At 38.3% G+C, this 19,480-nt stretch overlaps 3 protein-coding genes across 4 annotated transcripts; 2 read left to right on the forward strand and 1 right to left on the reverse strand.

The window, feature by feature from the left end:
* The first annotated feature begins 1,288 nt into the window (after positions 1–1,288).
* On the forward strand, positions 1,289–4,490 carry LOC105160697 (ferric reduction oxidase 4). Its single transcript, XM_020693273.2, has 8 exons — positions 1,289–1,540; positions 1,619–1,712; positions 1,792–1,971; positions 2,071–2,308; positions 2,441–2,768; positions 2,847–3,084; positions 3,225–3,931; positions 4,048–4,490. Exons 1-8 carry the CDS (start codon positions 1,390–1,392, stop codon positions 4,185–4,187), a joined length of 2,076 nt encoding a protein of 691 aa, XP_020548932.1. The 5' UTR covers positions 1,289–1,389; the 3' UTR covers positions 4,188–4,490.
* Positions 4,491–7,559: 3,069 nt separating this feature from the next.
* LOC110011863 (ferric reduction oxidase 2) lies at positions 7,560–10,364 on the forward strand. Its single transcript, XM_020693272.2, has 8 exons — positions 7,560–7,765; positions 7,858–7,957; positions 8,046–8,240; positions 8,344–8,578; positions 8,669–8,996; positions 9,103–9,346; positions 9,430–10,139; positions 10,225–10,364. Exons 1-8 carry the CDS (start codon positions 7,573–7,575, stop codon positions 10,362–10,364), a joined length of 2,145 nt encoding a protein of 714 aa, XP_020548931.1. The 5' UTR covers positions 7,560–7,572.
* A 226-nt stretch (positions 10,365–10,590) lies between these two features.
* Positions 10,591–17,110, reverse strand: LOC105160446 (uncharacterized). 2 transcript variants are annotated; one of them, XM_011077817.3, is made up of 6 exons: positions 16,734–17,110; positions 15,468–15,512; positions 14,730–15,042; positions 13,344–14,640; positions 12,322–13,216; positions 10,591–12,179 (listed from the first exon to the last, which is right to left on the reverse strand). In XM_011077817.3, the coding sequence occupies exons 3-6, from the start codon at positions 14,910–14,912 to the stop codon at positions 11,003–11,005; spliced, it is 3,552 nt and encodes a 1,183-aa protein (XP_011076119.1). In that variant the 5' UTR covers positions 14,913–15,042; positions 15,468–15,512; positions 16,734–17,110; the 3' UTR covers positions 10,591–11,002. The 2 variants fall into 2 exon arrangements, with proteins under 2 accessions (XP_011076119.1, XP_011076120.1); XM_011077818.3 differs by lacking the exon at positions 16,734–17,110 and adding an exon at positions 15,744–16,725.
* Between the last annotated feature and the right edge of the window lie 2,370 nt (positions 17,111–19,480).

Here is a 19,480-nt window from a genome sequence, read left to right on the forward strand (position 1 = left end):
CTGTATAATTTTGTGATCAGGAATTTCTCTCCAAGCTAAATTCTGTGTGTGTTGTGTCGTCTTTTTGTTCTTTTTTCAGTGTCAATATACCTCTTGATAACTGGGTTCATCTTCTAAATAGTTATTGTGGAAGCAGGTATAAGAAATGAGCATCTCTTGATGAGGCAACAAAAAAGTCAACACAGAGATGATGCTGTCAACTGAGAAATTTTAATACATACTGATTTGTAACAATAAATTGCAACAGATTATGCTCCCAAGCATGTTTATTTATACAATTTGGGATGGTTAAGCCTCCCTTTATGTTACGTCAATGCGCGACTACTGATTAGATTTACAATTTGTTCCTTTCTTCTAAATAATTGCCTTGAACATGATGCATAACTCAAGATTTGTATATCGACAGGGAGAATAAAGTATATTCCTTAATCAGTTGATGAATTAGCCAAAATGTACTACCATGAGTTGAAGAACAGAAAGTCAATGTACTTGCATGGTACTTTTGTTGCAGTAGCAGTACTGCTTCCGTACGGAGCAGGAATTGCATCGCTTATCCGTTTTTTCCTTTTGACATGGCTTAAAAAATTACATGATAATTTTTTGTATGAGAAGAACCTTGAAGAAAGTGATCCGTTGACAAGAAAATTGAGGCTTATGAAGCAAAAGGGAGGAAAAGAACAGTAAAAATGAAGCTGGAAGATGAGCTTGTAGTGCATTGTGTGTGCTATGCTTTCATCTCTTCCTTGTTCTTAAGGGGATTGTTTTTACAATTTGGGATAGTCTCTGCAATTGTGAAATCTTGTTTGATGCAAAGATTTAGCATGATTGTTTAAACTGATAGATGAAATAATTAGTTGAGATCAATCTCTGATCACTACTCTTATATCAAGATTTTGAGGAATGCTTTAGTTTCACCCAGAATAATGTATAGAGGTCTTTAACAATGCTCACCAGCTTGTACCTAAATAAGCGGATGATTTGATAGTAAACGAGCGAAAGCATGTGCATTAATTCAATGTTAAGTTTGTAAAATATTCAGGTAAGAAGAATATGGGCCATGTCGTTTTTCACTATACTAACAGTTGAATAACATGTGAGCTTTGGACTTTTGTATGTACAACAAATGACAATATTAACCCACTTGTTTCGAGTTTAATTAGAAGCCTGCAAAATGAACTTCAGTACAGATATCCTACTATTTGTGCATGAACCACGCCTTTTCTTTGATTTGACGTATGATGGCGTATAAGGTTATTGCATCTCCCTATATATATATACATGGAATGCCTTAATTTAGTACATGTACCAGCCAAGAAAACTTGATCAGTGAAGCTGTGAACTTCGGAGGAAGAAATTGATCATTGCAGCCACTGCATCAGAAGAGTGAAAATGAAAGTTCGTGGAGCATGGCAGATTTTCTTCCTTTTGGTGTTTGTGGGGTATATGTTTATATGGGTTATGCTGCCTACAAAAACATACAAGAATTCATGGACTCCCAAATTGAATGAAAAACTCAACTCCACATACTTCAGGGAACAAGGTAAGGTTCTTGTATAGATTTGCTGGTTTATGTTTTGAAACTTTTCTGACCTTCCCATGTTTTTGCTACGCTTTACAGGGAGTAATCTTCTTTTATTTAGCTTTCCACTTATGCTCATTGCCGCTTTGGGATGTGTTTATCTACATCTCCAAAAGAAATCAAACTCTGATAGGTTTGCCCATCGCTTGATTACTTCTTCCCTCCAACCACCCTATACCAACTTAAAAATTGCCACTTGAAACTTTTTGCAGTAGTAAGAGCTATTATCGTTTCCTGAGACGTCCAGCAATGGTAATGGCTCCACTGGGAATAGTCAATGCCGTGGAGCTCACATTTGCTGCCATGTTTATAGCACTTCTAATCTGGTCCCTTGCAAATTACTTGTATGTAAGCTTTGGCCACCTCCATATGCACACAGCGAATGAAAAAGTGTATGCATCGGAAACTGTTAAAAGTTTTATCTGTATAATGAGCTTCTTCATTTTCTTTACTGTTACTAAAATATTTGCCCTTTCTTTCCTTTTCTGAAGGTGGCAAGCAAAGTTTCGTAGTGTATCCCTGAGGCTTGGGTACATTGGAAACACATGCTGGGCATTCCTTTTTTTCCCGGTGACCCGAGGATCGTCAATCCTGCCTCTGGTTGGCCTCACATCAGAATCTAGCATCAAGTATCATATCTGGCTTGGGCATGTTTCAACTGTCCTATTTGCTGCCCATAGCATTGGATTCATTATCTATTGGTGGGCAATGACCGATCAAATGTACCTCGTATGTAGTTTTAAACTCGTGTTTATGCACATGTGTAGATAGATCTTGTTGATTTGTTTTTCTGAATTAAGATATGCTGCATCCAGTCTAAGGAGAATTTCCGATAAAATTTTGATGTAATTGTTAATGCAGATGCTTCAATGGAGCAGTACTTATCTATCTAATGTAGCTGGAGTGATCGCATTTGTGCTGTCATTAGGGATGTGGATGACGAGCTTTGATCGTGTTAGGAGAAAACTGTTTGAAGTTTTCTTTTATACTCACCATCTATACATTCTCTATGTCTTCTTCTACATGCTTCATGTTGGAGTGGCCTACCTTTGCATGATTCTTCCTGGAATATTTCTTTTCCTTATTGATCGATACCTACGATTTCTGCAATCAAGACGAAGGACCAGACTAGTTTCAGCACACCTTTTACCTAATGGCAGCATGGAACTAACCTTCGCCAAGAATCCAGGTGAGTATATGACGCTCTCATACGAGGAACTGTTTTCATTGAACTATTCTTCTAATTGCAACCAACTTTTCCTTACAGAGTTGTCTTATAATCCCACAAGTATATTGTTTGTGCATGTTCCAAGAATATGCAAATTACAGTGGCATCCATTTACGATAACTTCCAGCAGTAACTTGGAGACAGATAAGCTCAGTGTTGTAATCAAAAGTCAGGGAAGTTGGACCCAGAAACTCTACAAACAACTTTCTTCTTCTCTGGATCATCTTGAAGTATCAACTGAAGGACCTTATGGACCTGCATCGTCTCATTTTCTAAGGTAACACCTTACTAATTGAGGTCTAGCATCTAGTAAGTAGCATCTGAAGTTCCTCTATTCTTTTATTAGCCAAGCATCTGAACATTCAGCTACACTTTTAGCTTAACGTCATCATGTTCACAAAGTTTCAACTTTTTCAGCCACGAGGCCTTAGTGATGATCAGTGGAGGAAGTGGGATTACTCCTTTCATCTCCATTATCCGGGAAATCATTTTCAGAAGTACAGAATCCAACGGGAAGGTTCCAAAAGTCCTCCTCATCGCAGCCTTCAAGAACACTGCCGACCTGACCATGTTGGATCTCTTGCTTCCATTGTCAGGCGCTCCTTTCAATATTTCCAAGTTACAACTGCAGATAGAAGCTTACATTACTCAAGAACACGAAAGGCCACTTGAGAATGCGAAGAAGCAAATCGAAAAAAAACTGTTCAAGCCAAATCCATCAGATTCACCCATATCAGAAGCTCTTGGCAAAAACAGCTGGTTATGGCTCGGTGCAATAATTTCATCTTCCTTTGTCATGTTTTTGATACTTTTGGGCTTTGTAACTCGTTACCATATATATCCCGTGGAACTCAGGGGAGAGAATTACCATTACAGTTTCAAAATTCTCTGGGACATGTTTCTTGTATGTGCCTCTGTCTTTATAGCAACTAGTGCCATTTTCCTGTGGCAAAAGAGAAAAATCACTGCTGAGGGGAAGCAAATTCAGAATGTTGATCTGCCAACACCAACAATGTCACCTTCTTCCTGGTTATGTGGTTCCGATAGAGAACTTGAGAGCCTTCCTACTCAGTCTCTTGTTCAATCCACAAATGTGCATTTTGGTGCACGACCTGATTTAAAGAGTAAGTGGTTTGTTGTGTTTACTTTTTCTCTTAGGGAGAAAACGAAAGCTTAGCATCGTGAACCTATAACGTGATACTGGACTAAAATACATGTCTTGTGTGTTATACAATGGCAGGGATACTGTTTGATCGCAAAGAATCAGATGTTGGAGTTCTAGTTTGCGGCCCCAAAAGCATGCGGCATGAAGTTGCAAAAATATGTGCATCTGGTTTGGCCAAAAACCTGTATTTCGAGTCCATCAGCTTCAACTGGTGATGCAAGTAATAGTGGAAAATATGGTATTTCTGTATTTATTTTGATTCCATTCAGCTGCTGATTACATGTCGGATTGTCAATCAAGTTCATCGCTCCTGAAGAAGACTCTTTCTTTCAATGACCTAAAATCCAACCTACCCTCATTTAAATCCTCAAAATGTTGATATTGAGAAATAGGTTAATGTTTGCTTTGTTTATGAAATCCCATGGTTTGAACTTTTTAGAGACCCTTGTAAAAACTAAGTCAACTTGTACAAGTGTTAATGTTTTTGACATATTCGACGAGAGTATTTTGCCTGATAATATGGAGCTCTTAAATGTGTTTGAATGTAGCATACCACCCCATTTGAAGTTTTGATTTCTGTTTTCAGATTTTGTATGATCAATGCCGCATGCATGAAGTTATTTCACCAAGAATACTGCATAATAAATATTAGCTGTTGCCTCGGGCCTACTCAATCTTAATCTTAACATAACAGAGAAGGCAAAACTCTAATAAAGAAACGGCTCAAGTATTTTACGAAGTGGCATCTACAGTACCGCAACGTTGGTCAAGTGATATTTCTTGTAATATAAGGCATATGATGCTGAAAATCTTGAGATAAACAGGTGGGAAGTTAAGCTAGACAGTATAGTTCTCCTTCTAAGCCTTGCTGGCAATTGTTTGTCTTTCTTCTTCGTTCCAGTAACCTTGAGGATCTCCAATCTTGCGCCTGAAATGGAATGAAGTATAATTTCCTTTGACTTGATGTATATTTCAAGATTCAATATATTGATAGGGAGTATTAAAGTACATTTACTTGACCAGTGATGAACTGGCCAATATGTACTACCATGAGTTGAAGAACTCAAAGTCAATTGTACTTGGCAAGGTACTTCTATATCAATATCAGTACTATCTCTGGTATAGATATGGAATTGCCTTTCCTCTCTTTCCTTTCTTCTTTTTTCTTTTTTTTTTTAAGTAAATAGTTTCAAATTTACATGATAAATCGCAACTTATTTGTACGAGAAGAAGCTGAAAGCATGATCTGGTGACGAGAAAATTGACCCTTACGGAGCAAAACGGAAGGAAAAAAACAGTAAAAACTGTAGCTGGAGATGAGCTAGTACTGCATTGTGTGTGATATGCTCTCATGTCTTCTTTGTTCTTAAGGGAATCGTTTTTTTAGTTTGAACATTCTCCACAATCCTGAAATATTGTTTGATGCAAAGATCATAGCATGATTGTTTAAATTAATCAATCTTTGGTCCCTCTTGTATCAGGATTTTGAGGAATACCTTATTTTTCAATCATAACAATTGAAGTTCTTATCTTGCTCGAAGATTGAAAGGATTTTGAGGAATACTTTATTTCAACCATAACAATTGAAGTTCTTATCTTGTTCGACCAAGTTTCTAGCACTTTTGCTCTGGTCCCTAGCAAATTACTTGTATGTCAGCTTTCAGAAACTTTATATGGAAACGCCTAATGCTACAGCGTACGTATAAAAAACTGTGAAAAGTTTTTGTTTGTAAGCTTCTTGATTTTCTTGAAGGACTGTTACCACAACATCTGCCTTCGTTCACTTCTGAAGGGGGGCAAGAGAAGTTTCGTAGTGTATCCCTCAGGGTTTCGTACACCGGACACACATGCTGGGCATCCTGTTTTTCCCTGTGACTCGAGGATCATCAGTCCTACCTCTGGTTGGCCTCACATCAAGAACACAACTGATCTCACTATGCTAGATCTCTTGCTTCCGTTTCCAAGTCCATCAGATTCACCCATATCTGAAGTTCTTGGCAAAAATAGCTGGCTATGGCTTGGTGCAATAATCTCATCCTCCTTTGTCATGTTTCTAATACTTTTGGGCTTTGTAACTCGTTACCACATATATCCCGTGGAACGCAGGGGAGAGAATTACCATTACAGCTTCAAAATTCTTAGGGAAATGTTCCTTGTATGTGCCTGTGTCTTGATAGCAACTAGTGCCATTTTCCTATGGCAAAAGAGAAAATTTTCCGCTGACAGGAAGCAACTTCAGAATGTTGATCTGCCGACGCCAACAACATCACCTTCTTCCTGGTTATGCGGTTCATATAGAGAACTTGAGAGTCTTCCTACTCAATCTCTTGTTCAATCCACAATCGTGCATTTTGGTGCACAACCTGATCTAAAGAGCAAGTGTTTTGTATTGTTTATGTATTTCTCTTCTGAATAAAAACATGGCAAGAGTTTAACTTAGTGAACCTATAAAGGGATACTGGAATAAATGCGGGTGTTATGCGCTATACAATGCCAGGGATACTGTTTGATTGCAAAGAATCAGATGTTGGAGTTCTGGTTTGCGGCCCCAGAAGCATGCAGCATGAGGTTGCTCAAATATGTGCATCTGGTTTGGCCAAAAACCTGGCGTTTCTGTATTTGTTTTCATTCTTTTTCAGCCACTGATCACGTGCCTGATTGTTCTCAATGATCCTCTCTCCTTGTTATTTTCTGCTTCAAAACTCACAGTCTTTGGATTCAACTCCGCCTTCAGTTAAATCTTCAAAAAGCTGATATTGAGAAACAAATGCGTGATCCTTATTTACAACTTTCATTGATTTGAATATCTTGGAACCCCATGTAAAAGTCGAGTCAACTTGTACAAGTGCTAATGCTTATTGTATATTCGATCAAATGTATTTGTTGAGATGCGTTTGAAGCTTCTTCAATCTGATTGAGTGCATCATATCACCATGTGAAGTTTTGACTTCTGTTTCTCATTTTCTGCCTCTTCGTTTGTTATTCTGCCTGAAATAAGATAAATTTATTACTGCCGTGTGCCTGGAGTTATTTAACCAACATAATAAATATTAGCTTAAGACAGATGTCAAATGGAATATTTATTTAACAAGTACACAACAATGGTCCTGGAGGATTGCTGTTATCTTATTCCTATGTTTCTTTAGAACTTTGAGGCACAGAATAAAATTTTTAATGAGTCTTATGGCAGAATGTAATATACAAATGTTGCTCTGAGAAGACTGAAGAGTTAAATAATTGGGGTAACCAAAAAAGCAATAGTTTGATGTTAGAAAAAGACACATGCAGTATCATTAATCTTGAACTGTTTTTTATCAGATAATATACACACTAAGACACAGATAGTTTCCTCAAATGCAATGACGGAGATTATGCTGCACGATACGTTACTCTTGTTTTGACTACCATCCTGATCTATAAGTTGTATATACACTCACTAGAAGTTAAAAAGTCAGTCCCATATTCAGACCATATGTTAAGACATTTCTGCTGTTCTTTTGTAGTCCATGTAAATCATAACATGTTTTTGTATATAAGCGTCTTCTTGGTACATAGTCTTTGCAACTAAAACATTTCCACAGAAAACATTGTTTGAAGATCATGGATTTGGTTCAAATAAAAGGATGGCCTCATGAACAAATTAAGAGTATTCAAATTACAATAAAGCTGCTGATTTTGGTGATTTTTCTGGGGTACATTATGATATGGATAATGATGCCCACAAATGTATTCTGGCTGCACTGGTTGCCTGATATCCATAAAAAGGCAGATTCGACATACTTTGGAGAACAAGGTTTGATTTCTCATGTTCCAAAGTAGTCAGTAGGACAGTTCAATGATCAAGCATCTGTTTTCACTCATTACATCCTCTGGCTACACATACAGGCGCATATATTCTTATCTACTCTTCCCCTATCCTACTTATTGCTACATTGGGATGTCTATGTCTCCATCTGGAGAAGTACACTGATGACAGTGAGAACAGGTGAGTAAACATACCAATGATATGAGCTGATTATCATCCGTAAACGTGTCAAATAGCAATCAACCACAATTTTCTACTCTGTTGGCAGAACTCCAAGGGATCGACGTTTTGTCACATGGCGACAACCCGTACTCTTGAGGGGCCCTCTTGGCATTGTCTCCTGGACGGAACTATCCTGCTTAGTAATGTTTGTTGTACTGTTAGTCTGGTCTGTCTCAGCCTATGTCCACAGTATGTTCAAGAATATCACTAGACAGTCTGCATCGAAGATGGGCGAGCTTGTGTAAGATGATATTTTCTTGAAATCTGATTACTAGTTGGCATTTGTCTGAGAACGTTAGTTCTTGATATAAGGCTTATGATGCTGAAAATCTTGAGATAAGCAGGTGGGAAGTAAAGCTAGACAGTGTAGCTCTCCTGCTAGGCCTTGTTGGCAACCTCTGTTTGTCTTTCCTCTTCTTCCCAGTGACTCGAGGATCTCCAATCTTGCGCCTGGTAGGACTTACGTCGGAGTCCACCGTTAAGTATCACATTTGGCTTGGCCATACTGTTTTGACCTTATTCACTGCACATGGTCTATGTTACATTATTTTTTGGGCTAACACACATCAGATGTTGGAGGTATATCATATTCTCCCACTGCAAAGTCACAAATTTGAACTTGTTCCACATAGAAGGATCAAATTCAGCAATGCTTTTGTAAACCTGCAGATGCTGAAATGGAGTAAAGTTGGAATTTCAAATGCGGCTGGAGAAGTAGCTTTGCTGTCAGGGCTAGCCATGTGGATCACGAGCTTGTCTGTTGTCAGGAGAAAACTGTTTGAGCTCTTCTTCTACACGCATCATCTGTACATTGTTTCTATTCTTTTCTTTGTTTTACATGTGGGCTTCTCTTATTCTTGCATCATGCTCCCTGGATTCTACCTTTTCTTGATCGACCGTTTTCTAAGATTCTTACAATCCCAGCAACGGATCCGCTTGATCTCCGCCCGTGTTTTGCCTTGCCAGGCTATGGAACTCAACTTCTCCAAGGATCCAAGTATGTTACATTGATATCCATGTAATCTAGTAGACCACAACAAAAACTGGTATTTCGATTTTCAAGAATCATACTCTGCTCATTTTTATATCTATTTTGCTGCCAGAACTAACTTACAATCCATCAAGCATTATGTTCATCAACATGAAAAGCATATCCAAGCTACAATGGCATCCATTCACAGTCACCTCGAATAATAACATAGATCCAGATCAACTCAGCATTGTCATCAAAAGTGAAGGGAGCTGGTCTCAGAAGCTTTACGAGAAGCTTTCGTCTCCAACACCAACAGATCGTCTCGATATCTCTGTAGAAGGACCCTACTCACCTACATCAACCTCATTTTTAAGGTTCGAGTTTATGAAAGAAGAAAGTAACCTCACATCCACATTTTTCTCTAAACTAAACCAGGATCGATGTCCTATTCGTGCAGGCATGAAATGCTAGTGCTGGTGAGTGGTGGGAGCGGCATCACTCCTTTTATATCCATCATCAGGGAACTCATTTTTCTTGCAAGCACAAAGAAAAAGACTCCAAGAATCCTTCTTGTCGCTGTTTTCAAGAAATCTGCAGATCTCACGATGCTAGATCTTCTTCTTCCATTGTCAGGGACTTCTCATGACATTTCCCATCTGCAGCTGCAAATCCAAGCTTACGTCACTAGAGACAGAAATCCCTCGACAGACAGCCAGAAACTGACCCAGAGCATATGGTTAAAGCCAAGTGTAGTAGATAGGCCAGTGTCTGCAGTTTTAGGCTCAAACAGCTGGCTCTGGCTTGGAGCTGTTATCTCAGCATCTTTCATCATTTTCCTCCTTCTAATTGGGCTGCTTAACCATTACTACATCTACCCCGTCGATCATAACACCAACATGATATATCCATACGCTGCAAGATCAATGATCAATACAGTATTCTTGTGTGTGTCTGTGGTGATTGCTGCCACTCTAGCTTTCATTTGGAACAAGAAACAGAACATGAGGGACACGAGACAGATTCAAGATTCTGATAGCCCAACTCCCATGTCATGTCCAGTGCCAGAATCATGGCGTTACAATGTTGAAACAGAACTAGAAAGCATTACGCACAGGTCTTTCAAGCAAGTTACTACCGTACATTATGGCAGAAGGCCCAATCTGCAGAGTAAGTTTCTTTTTGGTTTGAAATTTTTTTGTGAACTGATATCTGCATTACAGAGTCAACGGGAACGTGTGGTTTTATGGTGCAGAAATACTATCTGAGAACAGCGAATCCAATGTTGGTGTGTTAGTCAGCGGGCCGAAGAAGATGAGGGAAGATGTAGCTGGAATATGTTCATCTGATCTTACCAAAAACCTGCATTATAGATCTTTCAGCTTTAACTGGTAAATTTTGGAGTACGAAAGCAAGAGATAACTGTATTTGGAATAGCAGGTTCTTCAATTTTCAGCAGATTTTGTGTCATACTTGAAACTTTAGAAGCCCTCGCAAATATGCTTAATATCGAATGAAAAATCCTTTGACAAGATTGCCTTATTGGTGAGAGATAGAGTCAATCATCATATAATGGCGCGCACACACGTCGTCTGCATCACTGAGATACAGGACGCAGATATTACACAATCACAAAGATTTTACTGCATTGAACTCCGAGATCCAGATGCAAGTTGCCACAAAAACACGGCCTTGCCAAGGCAAAAGAGCTTTTAACTCTCAAGGCATTGCACCAACGGCCTTTTCTTCCAAGGATATACAATAAAAACGACCAAAGGGGAACAAAAACAACACGGCCGCCAAACGCAGCCTCTTCCCAAAATATTGAACCAATAAAAATAATCAGAAAAATTAACCTTAGACGACAACTACTTGGTTGAAAAACGGGAAAAAAAAAGTTCATCAACTGGTATAGAATTCCTACCTAAGACCAGCCACCAACCCAAGAAGAAAAGAGCACAAAAGCCATGCTCAGTCTCTTCTTTGTTGATGCTCCTCATAATCTACCTTCTACCAGACACCACCACAGTCAATCAGATCTTATATGCTCTCTTATCTTCCCTATCACCCTGAGTCTGAGGCACATCCCTTGGGTCAGTAACTCGGACATCATCATCATTATTCAAGTTGCTCGTCTCAAAATCATCTGCTGCTGTATGCCGGAAACGCCTCACATTTCCACCTTCATCGGAATGCAGTCCTCGATGCATCACCTCACTACTGTCATCACGCCTTCTATCATCGTAATTGGATTCTAATTTGCATTCTCTACCACCATTGGCCATGAAAGAGAATCTTCCAGGACGAATCATGGGTCTAAAGTATTCATCTGACTTCAATCGTCCAGAAGAACCAACACTATCAAACCTCTGGGTGCGCCTAAAAACTCTCATCGGAGATCTCCTGCGCCTTAAATGGTTATCTGCAAAAGTTCGATCATCAACCCATCGACTGTTCCGTTGTGGGGAGAAGTGACCTCTTGATGGGGATATGTAACCCTCTCCAAAATCGGATGCAAAAGTAGGTTTTGAAAAGGGAATCCTCACTCTCTCCACCCTCGTGTCAGACCTGAAATCTGGAGACCTGCTGTGCCTTCTAGTACCCAAGAAGCGTTCCCTGTGGGAATGCCATGCCCTGGGGGAACGTGTTCTGGATCTTGAACGAGATCTCCTGCGGGGTAACGGCATATGAGCACTTCTACCAGAACCTGGAGAAAAGCTGCGTTCTCTCCTCGATAGATAACGTGGCAAGCGAACAGATGCTCCAGCATCATCAGGGAGAGGGTCAAAATCTTCTCCCAAATCTCTACCCGCACGTTGTGAATAATGTCCCCTGCTTCTATAGTTGCTGACTCCTCGTGTTGGGGGCACTCTTCTCCGCACAACAAAATAACCATCCCTGTCCACTGGTGATCTCCTCACAAGGGGCCTATGCAAGCCTTTTGACAAATAACTAGCAGTTTGCCTCGGATCATTATAGCCGAATCCACCAATCTTATCTGCAGAATCACCAGCTATACCTCTTGGCCTGGTGTGGCTACGACCCTCCGCTCCCTCATAACTTGGGGCAAATCGCCTTCTTGAACCCCATGATGTCCAGTGATGAACCCCATCTCTTTCACCATGAGTGGTTGATCTATATCTACCCAAGTGTTTGTCAGGACTCGTATCCCTTTCAGTCCGAGAATATGAACCGCCGAGGCGACGTGACCTAAAACATACAACATTAATTAATACAATATGAACTAAATAGAGTTTCAAATAGACTACTAACCAAAACGAAACATTAAACTGCATGGGTATAAACATAAGATGCCTACTAATAGCACACATTCATAGAAAATTTTTTATACCTGCATTGCTCTACAAAGAGAAGATCCTTCTCATCAGTTGCATCCATAGATGACCGTCCTTCAATACGAGATTGAAGCTTTCCCCTGCCAGTCTTTGATGCATAGTCGTCCATTTGTGTTACTTTAAAATCAACTGCTTCTCTTCGGTCCGTCAGCTGTCTCCTATTGATGCCATCATCATTTTCCTCGATAACCATTCCCACTGCCTGCTCAACTGTAGTACCAGAACCTGCATTCGATCCCCTTCCTGCTATCTCGTTATTTTCAGAGTCATCTTTCACAAAATGTCTCCTCACAGAATCTTTACTAGGAACACTCTTAATCCCTGTGCCTTCTGGCAATCTTTTCGCCAACAAACTTCTCCTTTGAGTGCCATCAGAACCCCCAGAACAACCTTCAATAATCTCGGACCCAGGGTAATCAGCAGCATCAGAACCATCTCCGTTTCTTCCATCAGATTCATAGTCGACACACTCATTTTCCAACTCATTATCCTCCCAAGAATACAAAAATGAACCCCTCAACTCCCCATCCTCGTATGGAGAATCATACCCTTCCTGGAACCTAGCCAAGTCATCTCCATCAACCATGTGAAAGTGGTTATCCTGAGAAAGATCAGACTCATGTTGGGCCTCAATAGCCGAACTAATCTTTCCAACAGAAGTTGTGGGGTCATCACATTGTGCTCCAGCACTACTACTCTTGCACGAGTCTTCCATTGCAATCCCCTTTGATCCTTCATCAGGAAGGATATTATCCTCCTGCTTGACAACAAGTTCAGACGGTTGTACATTCCCCTGACAATCAGCTCTTGCAGAACGAGAGGCAAAAGTTCCGCTGTTCTGACTCTTTGAATCATCAATTAGGACAGACTGACCGTCTTGAGTAAAAGTGCCTGCAGCAAGAATAGTAACATATTAGGATTGAGAATAAAGCAATTCAGTACATCTAAACTACAAAAGAATATTCAACATCTCCCTAGGTGACATTGTTAATACTCTCCTTCAAAAAAATCATAATACCATGCAGTTCAGAGGCGTTCTGAAAATCTTTAGTGTTTTGACGCTGGACGTTGCTCACAGATTCAGATAGGTCACTGGCTGGTACATCATTCGTGGCAACATCTTGAGCCACTGTCTGAATCATATCAAAAGCTGTAGTTCTCTCACATTCGCTAACATTACTGGAACAATCTTCATCCTGTGTTATAGCAACAGGTCTCGACAGAGTGCTGATATTTTCTACAGAAGTCATGCCAGAGGAGCAACACTGCTTAGCAAAAGGAGAACTATCATGAATAGCATCTGTGCTTATAACTTGATTCGAAGCCTGCTTATGAGCATCACAGCTTAAAACTTGATCTGGGTTCCTCTCAACAGCATTTCCCTTCGGATCAAACATCTCTTCAGCAGCTTTGGAATTAGAACTATTTGGTGGTTCCAATAAATGTTCCTCAAGGGCGGGCAGCTTGCTGCTGGTTCTATCTGGCGAAACTGTTGTAGACTTATTTTCTTCTATTTTCAGGTTTGACGACTCATCTTCGGTGCCATCTGAATTAGAAAGTATATGATTCCCAGGAACCTTCTGCCTCTCTTCCATATGCATATCATCAACATCCTTTAAGGTATTTCCAGCATTTGAATTATCATACGGCTCATCCCAAGCATCCATCAGGGTGTTTAAATCCCAATGCTGTCTGTTTACCTTTGGCATTGTCCCCTCTTCTGGGCTTCCAGACGTGCTATGCAAACCAGCAGCAGAGTTGTTCAAGGCTACAGGGCAGCCAGTATTACCTCCACCCACTGTTGCATTACTCAAGGAGTTCTGAGATTCATTACCATGTAAACCTAGTTTATAATATGCAGCTGAAGAGGAGGCATCTGGGTCTCTTGGCATTAAAGAATCTCCTGCAACAAGAACGTCTTCCTTAGCATTATCGGCATCATCATCCATGCTAGCAGCAGCTGCCAGAAGTTCAATACCAGAGAAGTCCCCAGCATCAGTATATCCATGTCCTGTTCGGTCACACAGGAAGATGTTATCAAACCCTCCACCAAATCTAACTTTTGTCGACCCATCAACTCCTCTTAATTGCCAGTTGGAGATCCTCTGACCTGAGGAGCAATTACGATATGGAAGTTGCTCTTGGTCTTCAGAAAATGGTGAAGAAGAACGAGTTCGTGGCGAGAGAGAACCTTGGCGGCGCAAGGAGGGAGTCCAAGAGTGAGGTAATGGAGTTTGAAGTAAATGTCTTCTTTTCTTGATTGGAACACTCTCTGACTTACCAGAAGTTGATTGTCCAAGAACAGCTTCACCAAACTGCCATATCAACAGATAGGAACCGGTAGTTGTTGAAGTGTTGACTTGAATAAATAAATAGCAACGATAATAAATAGCTTACAACATACCTTGTCAGAATCAGAGCCAGAAAAATCTCCAACCCTTTTCGGGCTAGCAGAATTGCTTACTTTTGCAACACCATTCAAGCTTCTAGCTATCGACTTCCTGGAGCGCCTTCCTTTCGTCACTGTATTCCAATTTAACTCTGGATTGCTGGAGTTCATAACTTCAAGACCCACACTGCTAAGCATTTTGCAGGTATGGGCTCTATCCCATCAACAAAGAATCCACAACCAAAGGTTTTCTTCACAACCTTATTTCTTTTTCCAATTTAACCCCAAAGTTGTATACCACTGTCTTCGATCAACTGCACAAGCGAGTCTGACAGGAAAAGGAAACAAAAAAAGAACTAGATCAGGAAATATAGACATAAGAACGTAAAATCTGATCCATGCTATGATGTCTCCTAAATGTTCTATGCTAATCACGGCACATCAAATACTAATCATAAAGCAACTGCAGATATTCACTTATGAGATGTCATGAGAGGTTCATAATATTTCACTTCACAGTGTTGCCAACCTTGAAAATACCCTAAATTAAGGACAGTGTTATAAGTCAAAATAAAAACAAATTACATCAAACAATTACAGGCGACCAGTCAGCAGGAACATAATAACAGAATTTGTTTATAAGCATCCATTTATGCCATGAGGTTCACATTATACCAGTTAGAAACACCAATGGCTTATACACAGAAAGCATGTATGAACGCATTACTTAATACTTCAATCACATATTCTCACCATCGGTTGAAGTTTCTTTGATCTTCTGGCATCCACAGGTATGAGCTGCAGGAGGAAAATTAAATGAGAATCGCCACCAAGATTGCCAAACACAAGAACAGATCTAACATTCATAAATTTCGCAAAGATTAGGGGGCAACGACAGAACTGGAAACAAAGGCCTCAAGAGTAACAAATAAGATCTGATCTTTTCTAAAAGATTAAACACTAGATCCTTTAAATACTTGTAATTTTACCCCAGATCAATGTATTCCGACAATAGTTCTCATCATTTACCTCAATTAAGGCCAATAATTGCAGGCAATCAAAACAGGAGAGACTTGTTTCATTTAAGCAAATACATTGTAGATCAAAAGTAGCATCATAAGAACTCAGGACAAAGATGGGCTTAAAGGGTTTGTATGGCCACTGATCCCTTCATAAATGATAGCTTGCATTCTTCATATGGTTATGATGAGAAGAGGAAGGATCTAATGGGGCTTTAGCTTTAGAGAGTCTTCATTACTCATCGGCACAGACCCAGTTAATCGACCAATGCAGGTTTAACTCATCTGCAAGCAACACTTAAATGAGGAAACTACCAGCATTTACTAGGTTTTGGATCTAAGAGGCGCTGTAAACATATAAAAGAATAGGAAACATTCCACATTCTCGTAGCAAATTTGTTGAAATTTGAGGCAATCTCCGCATCCATTAAATCCTCAACGACACTCTAAAGTTAAAGAAAGAAAAGTAAAAGCCCGAGTTTAATTCTTTCTATGTGTAGCCTCTTTTCCATGCAGCCTTCATCAGGTTAATCGGAGACCACTGTAAACAACGACCATCTAAAGAGGATAGTTTCGGAATGGTCAAAATAAAATCATTCTCTACAACGAGATCTTGATCTACTCCAGATTTCAATGTACTGGAATACGCACTTGACCAGAAACCATCAATTTATTCATGGAAGGCGCGGCAGAAGATGTGAAAAAACAGATCTTCAAAGTCAGAATAGTGCAACACAAATCCCCCAATCGAAATCAACTCGACTAGCCTCTTTATTTGCTTCGTCAATGAAGCGTTGCCTTTAAAAATAATCAGATTCAGATCTTGAAACCACGGATCGTGAACTCAAATCCGGAAGATGAAAACCCTAGAAAGGTTGTCCCCAAACCACAGATCTTGATCTCGGGAGATTTCCATTTCTGACGGCGGTGAAGAGAACAACACAAAAACAACTAACAGAGAAATCACGCAGGTTATCAAAAAACTTAGGGTTTCATATACCTGTATCAATGTTCCAAAAACTCAAATCTCCGAGCCAAAATCGTAGGAGTTCCGGTTAATCCTCTTCCGATGGTCCAAATCTCACAAGTTCTCTCCCAGAAGATGTAAAACTCAACTGAAACCCTCAGGTCCAGAGACAAATTTCTTCTGCTACAACTCTTAATTTCCACAAATAATATAAAGAATGCGCCGTCCGGCCGCCTCCGCAACGTCAGTTAGATCAGGAACGTCGGTGAAAGATGCCCTTCGGATCTTCAAACCCCGTTGATTAACGGCCTTCCGATGATATCTCAGGCTTCTGGAATATTTTGTTCGGCTTTCTGATAAGAGAAGAGAAGCGAAGCGAAACGAAGATTATGAGCTATGAAGGAGTAATTCCGACCCACTCACCTCCTATTTATGCTTGCCACTATGACAAAAGTACCCTCGACTATTCAGAGAAGTGACTAAACTACCCCTTGATGCCCTAGCCCTGTTCGGAAACGACTTCCGCTTTGTCGGGTAATTACGGTCAACACTCTCTCTCTCTCTCTCATTAGCGGCGTCGATGACTTCATCCCATCTCACCAATCAGATCCAGCCATTATTTTTTCTACCAAATTATTTTACTATTTGTTTATTTAATCTTTCTTACTTATTACAAGTAATAAAATAAAACAATATTTACCAATATTTGTAGTATAATCCATTAATGTACAGATGATAAAAATTAGATTTTGAAGTTAATTACATCCCTTTTTTTAAAAAAAAATAGTGAATCATTTACAATTACATGATAAATTTTAATCGACTTTTTGTTAGTAAATACTAATTATCAATATTAAATATGCATAACTTATCAATAATTACAATTAAAATTATCCAAACATTGTTGATGAGTCCAAACTCATTTGGGGAAGCTGAGATTCCATATAATTATAAGGTCAGGAGTTCAAATCTATCAACGTGTGTGGGATATTATTCTATTTTAAATATAATAAATATTGATTATATATAGTTTTTTGATACTAATAATTAATATATAATTGTCATATATACCGATAATTCTTAAATATTGATTATTAGTGTGGTCACGAGACCCAACTTTCTTAATTAGAGCTCACTACTAATTACACATATTTTTAATATGTTCTAAATCTTTTCAAGAATTTTCTTTTTGGTGATTTAATTATAGATCATTAATTCCCACTTTACATAATTATCAAAATTCAATTGAATAATATTTTGAGTTGTGATCTGGATGAGTTTGATATTTTCTATAAGTAGTCTGCATAATTTGTAATTATATATTGTATACAAATAAGAGAATAGGGGACTTTTGAAATTTAATTTTTGTTTTGGTGCTAAATGTCAATTATTTTGACTAGGAAGTAGGAAATGGCTGCTGCCCAAGTTGTAAAACTCATGATGCCATTGAATTATTAATAATTATTAGCTGTGCGTACTGGATAAACATGTGCAAATATAAATTTAGGATTTTTAATGAGCTCAAAAAGAAAAAACAATTAAAATCAGAATTTAAATTCGAGGAGATGATTTAAAATAAAGATTTTAGATCATTTCAGATAAAGAAGATTTATAATTTATCAAAACATCATAAAATATAGTTTAAAATAAAAGCTCAATAATTTAAAATCCTTTATGGCATGAATTTATCCAAAACATTTTGATGAATTCGTTATTATGAATTTGAAATTATTAAATCTAAATCTATCGGTACAAACACGACATTAGAAAAAATATTAAAATTAAACCAAGGAAACATATAAGCTATTTTATTTTATTAAAGACCATTATTTGAAAGGGGCAGCGGCAACGCAGAGATTAATTGTGCATTTGAATTGATAGATATGGAATTATAAATTTTAAATACCTCATAACGAGTTATTTACATTTGGATAATTCTTTTTAAGAAAAAATGAATGGATATTTTTAAATCAATTAACATATTATTACAATATTCTAGTACGCAATACATATTATTAAATCAGCAAACAACTTCATCGTAAACAAAAAGACAACATAATATCATTAAAAGTAAACTAAGTACCTACATTTGTAAAACTCAAACGCACAACCTCTTGATTGTGAGATCTCAACCTCATCAAATTTTTATAATACGAAATCATTTTCTGAAATGCAAATGCAACCTAACGGAATTTTTCATACATTTCTTGAAAAAATAAAATAAAATATCCAAATATGTTAAGTTTTTCCCCTTAAATTTAAAAGTATAAGTAAGAAAGAAAATGAATAAAAAAACACATTTTATTTTATTTAAATTATATTAAAACAGGAAAATATATAAGAGAGTAAAAAATAAAAGGTTGGGGCGTCCATATGATTTGGATTTGAATAAGAGAATAGGAATGAGATAATGCAGATAAGGTGAGAGTATGTGATGTGGAAATGGTGAGGATCCAGATGAAGAATGTGTGGTCCTGATTTCAAGATGCTATTGCTATCACCAAATCCCCCACACCCACCCACCACCCACCCTTTTCTTCTTTTATTTCTTTGTCTTTAAATTATTAAATTAGTGTATGAAAAATGGAAAATTAGTTCAATTTTAGTTTAATTGAATCTGCAAAACATCATATCTTTATATAGTTCTGCTTACTTTATGATTGTTATTTTTTTAATGTGAATTAATTAATAATATATCTGATGACTTATCATGGCTCAATTGAACTCAACTTTAGATTTTTATTTTTTTAATGCATACAATTTATATATCAAATAATACA

Source organism: Sesamum indicum, linkage group LG4 (genome assembly GCF_026168435.1).
Source record: "Sesamum indicum cultivar Baizhima isolate 11 linkage group LG4, ASM2616843v1, whole genome shotgun sequence".
Taxonomy (NCBI): Eukaryota; Viridiplantae; Streptophyta; class Magnoliopsida; order Lamiales; family Pedaliaceae; genus Sesamum; species Sesamum indicum.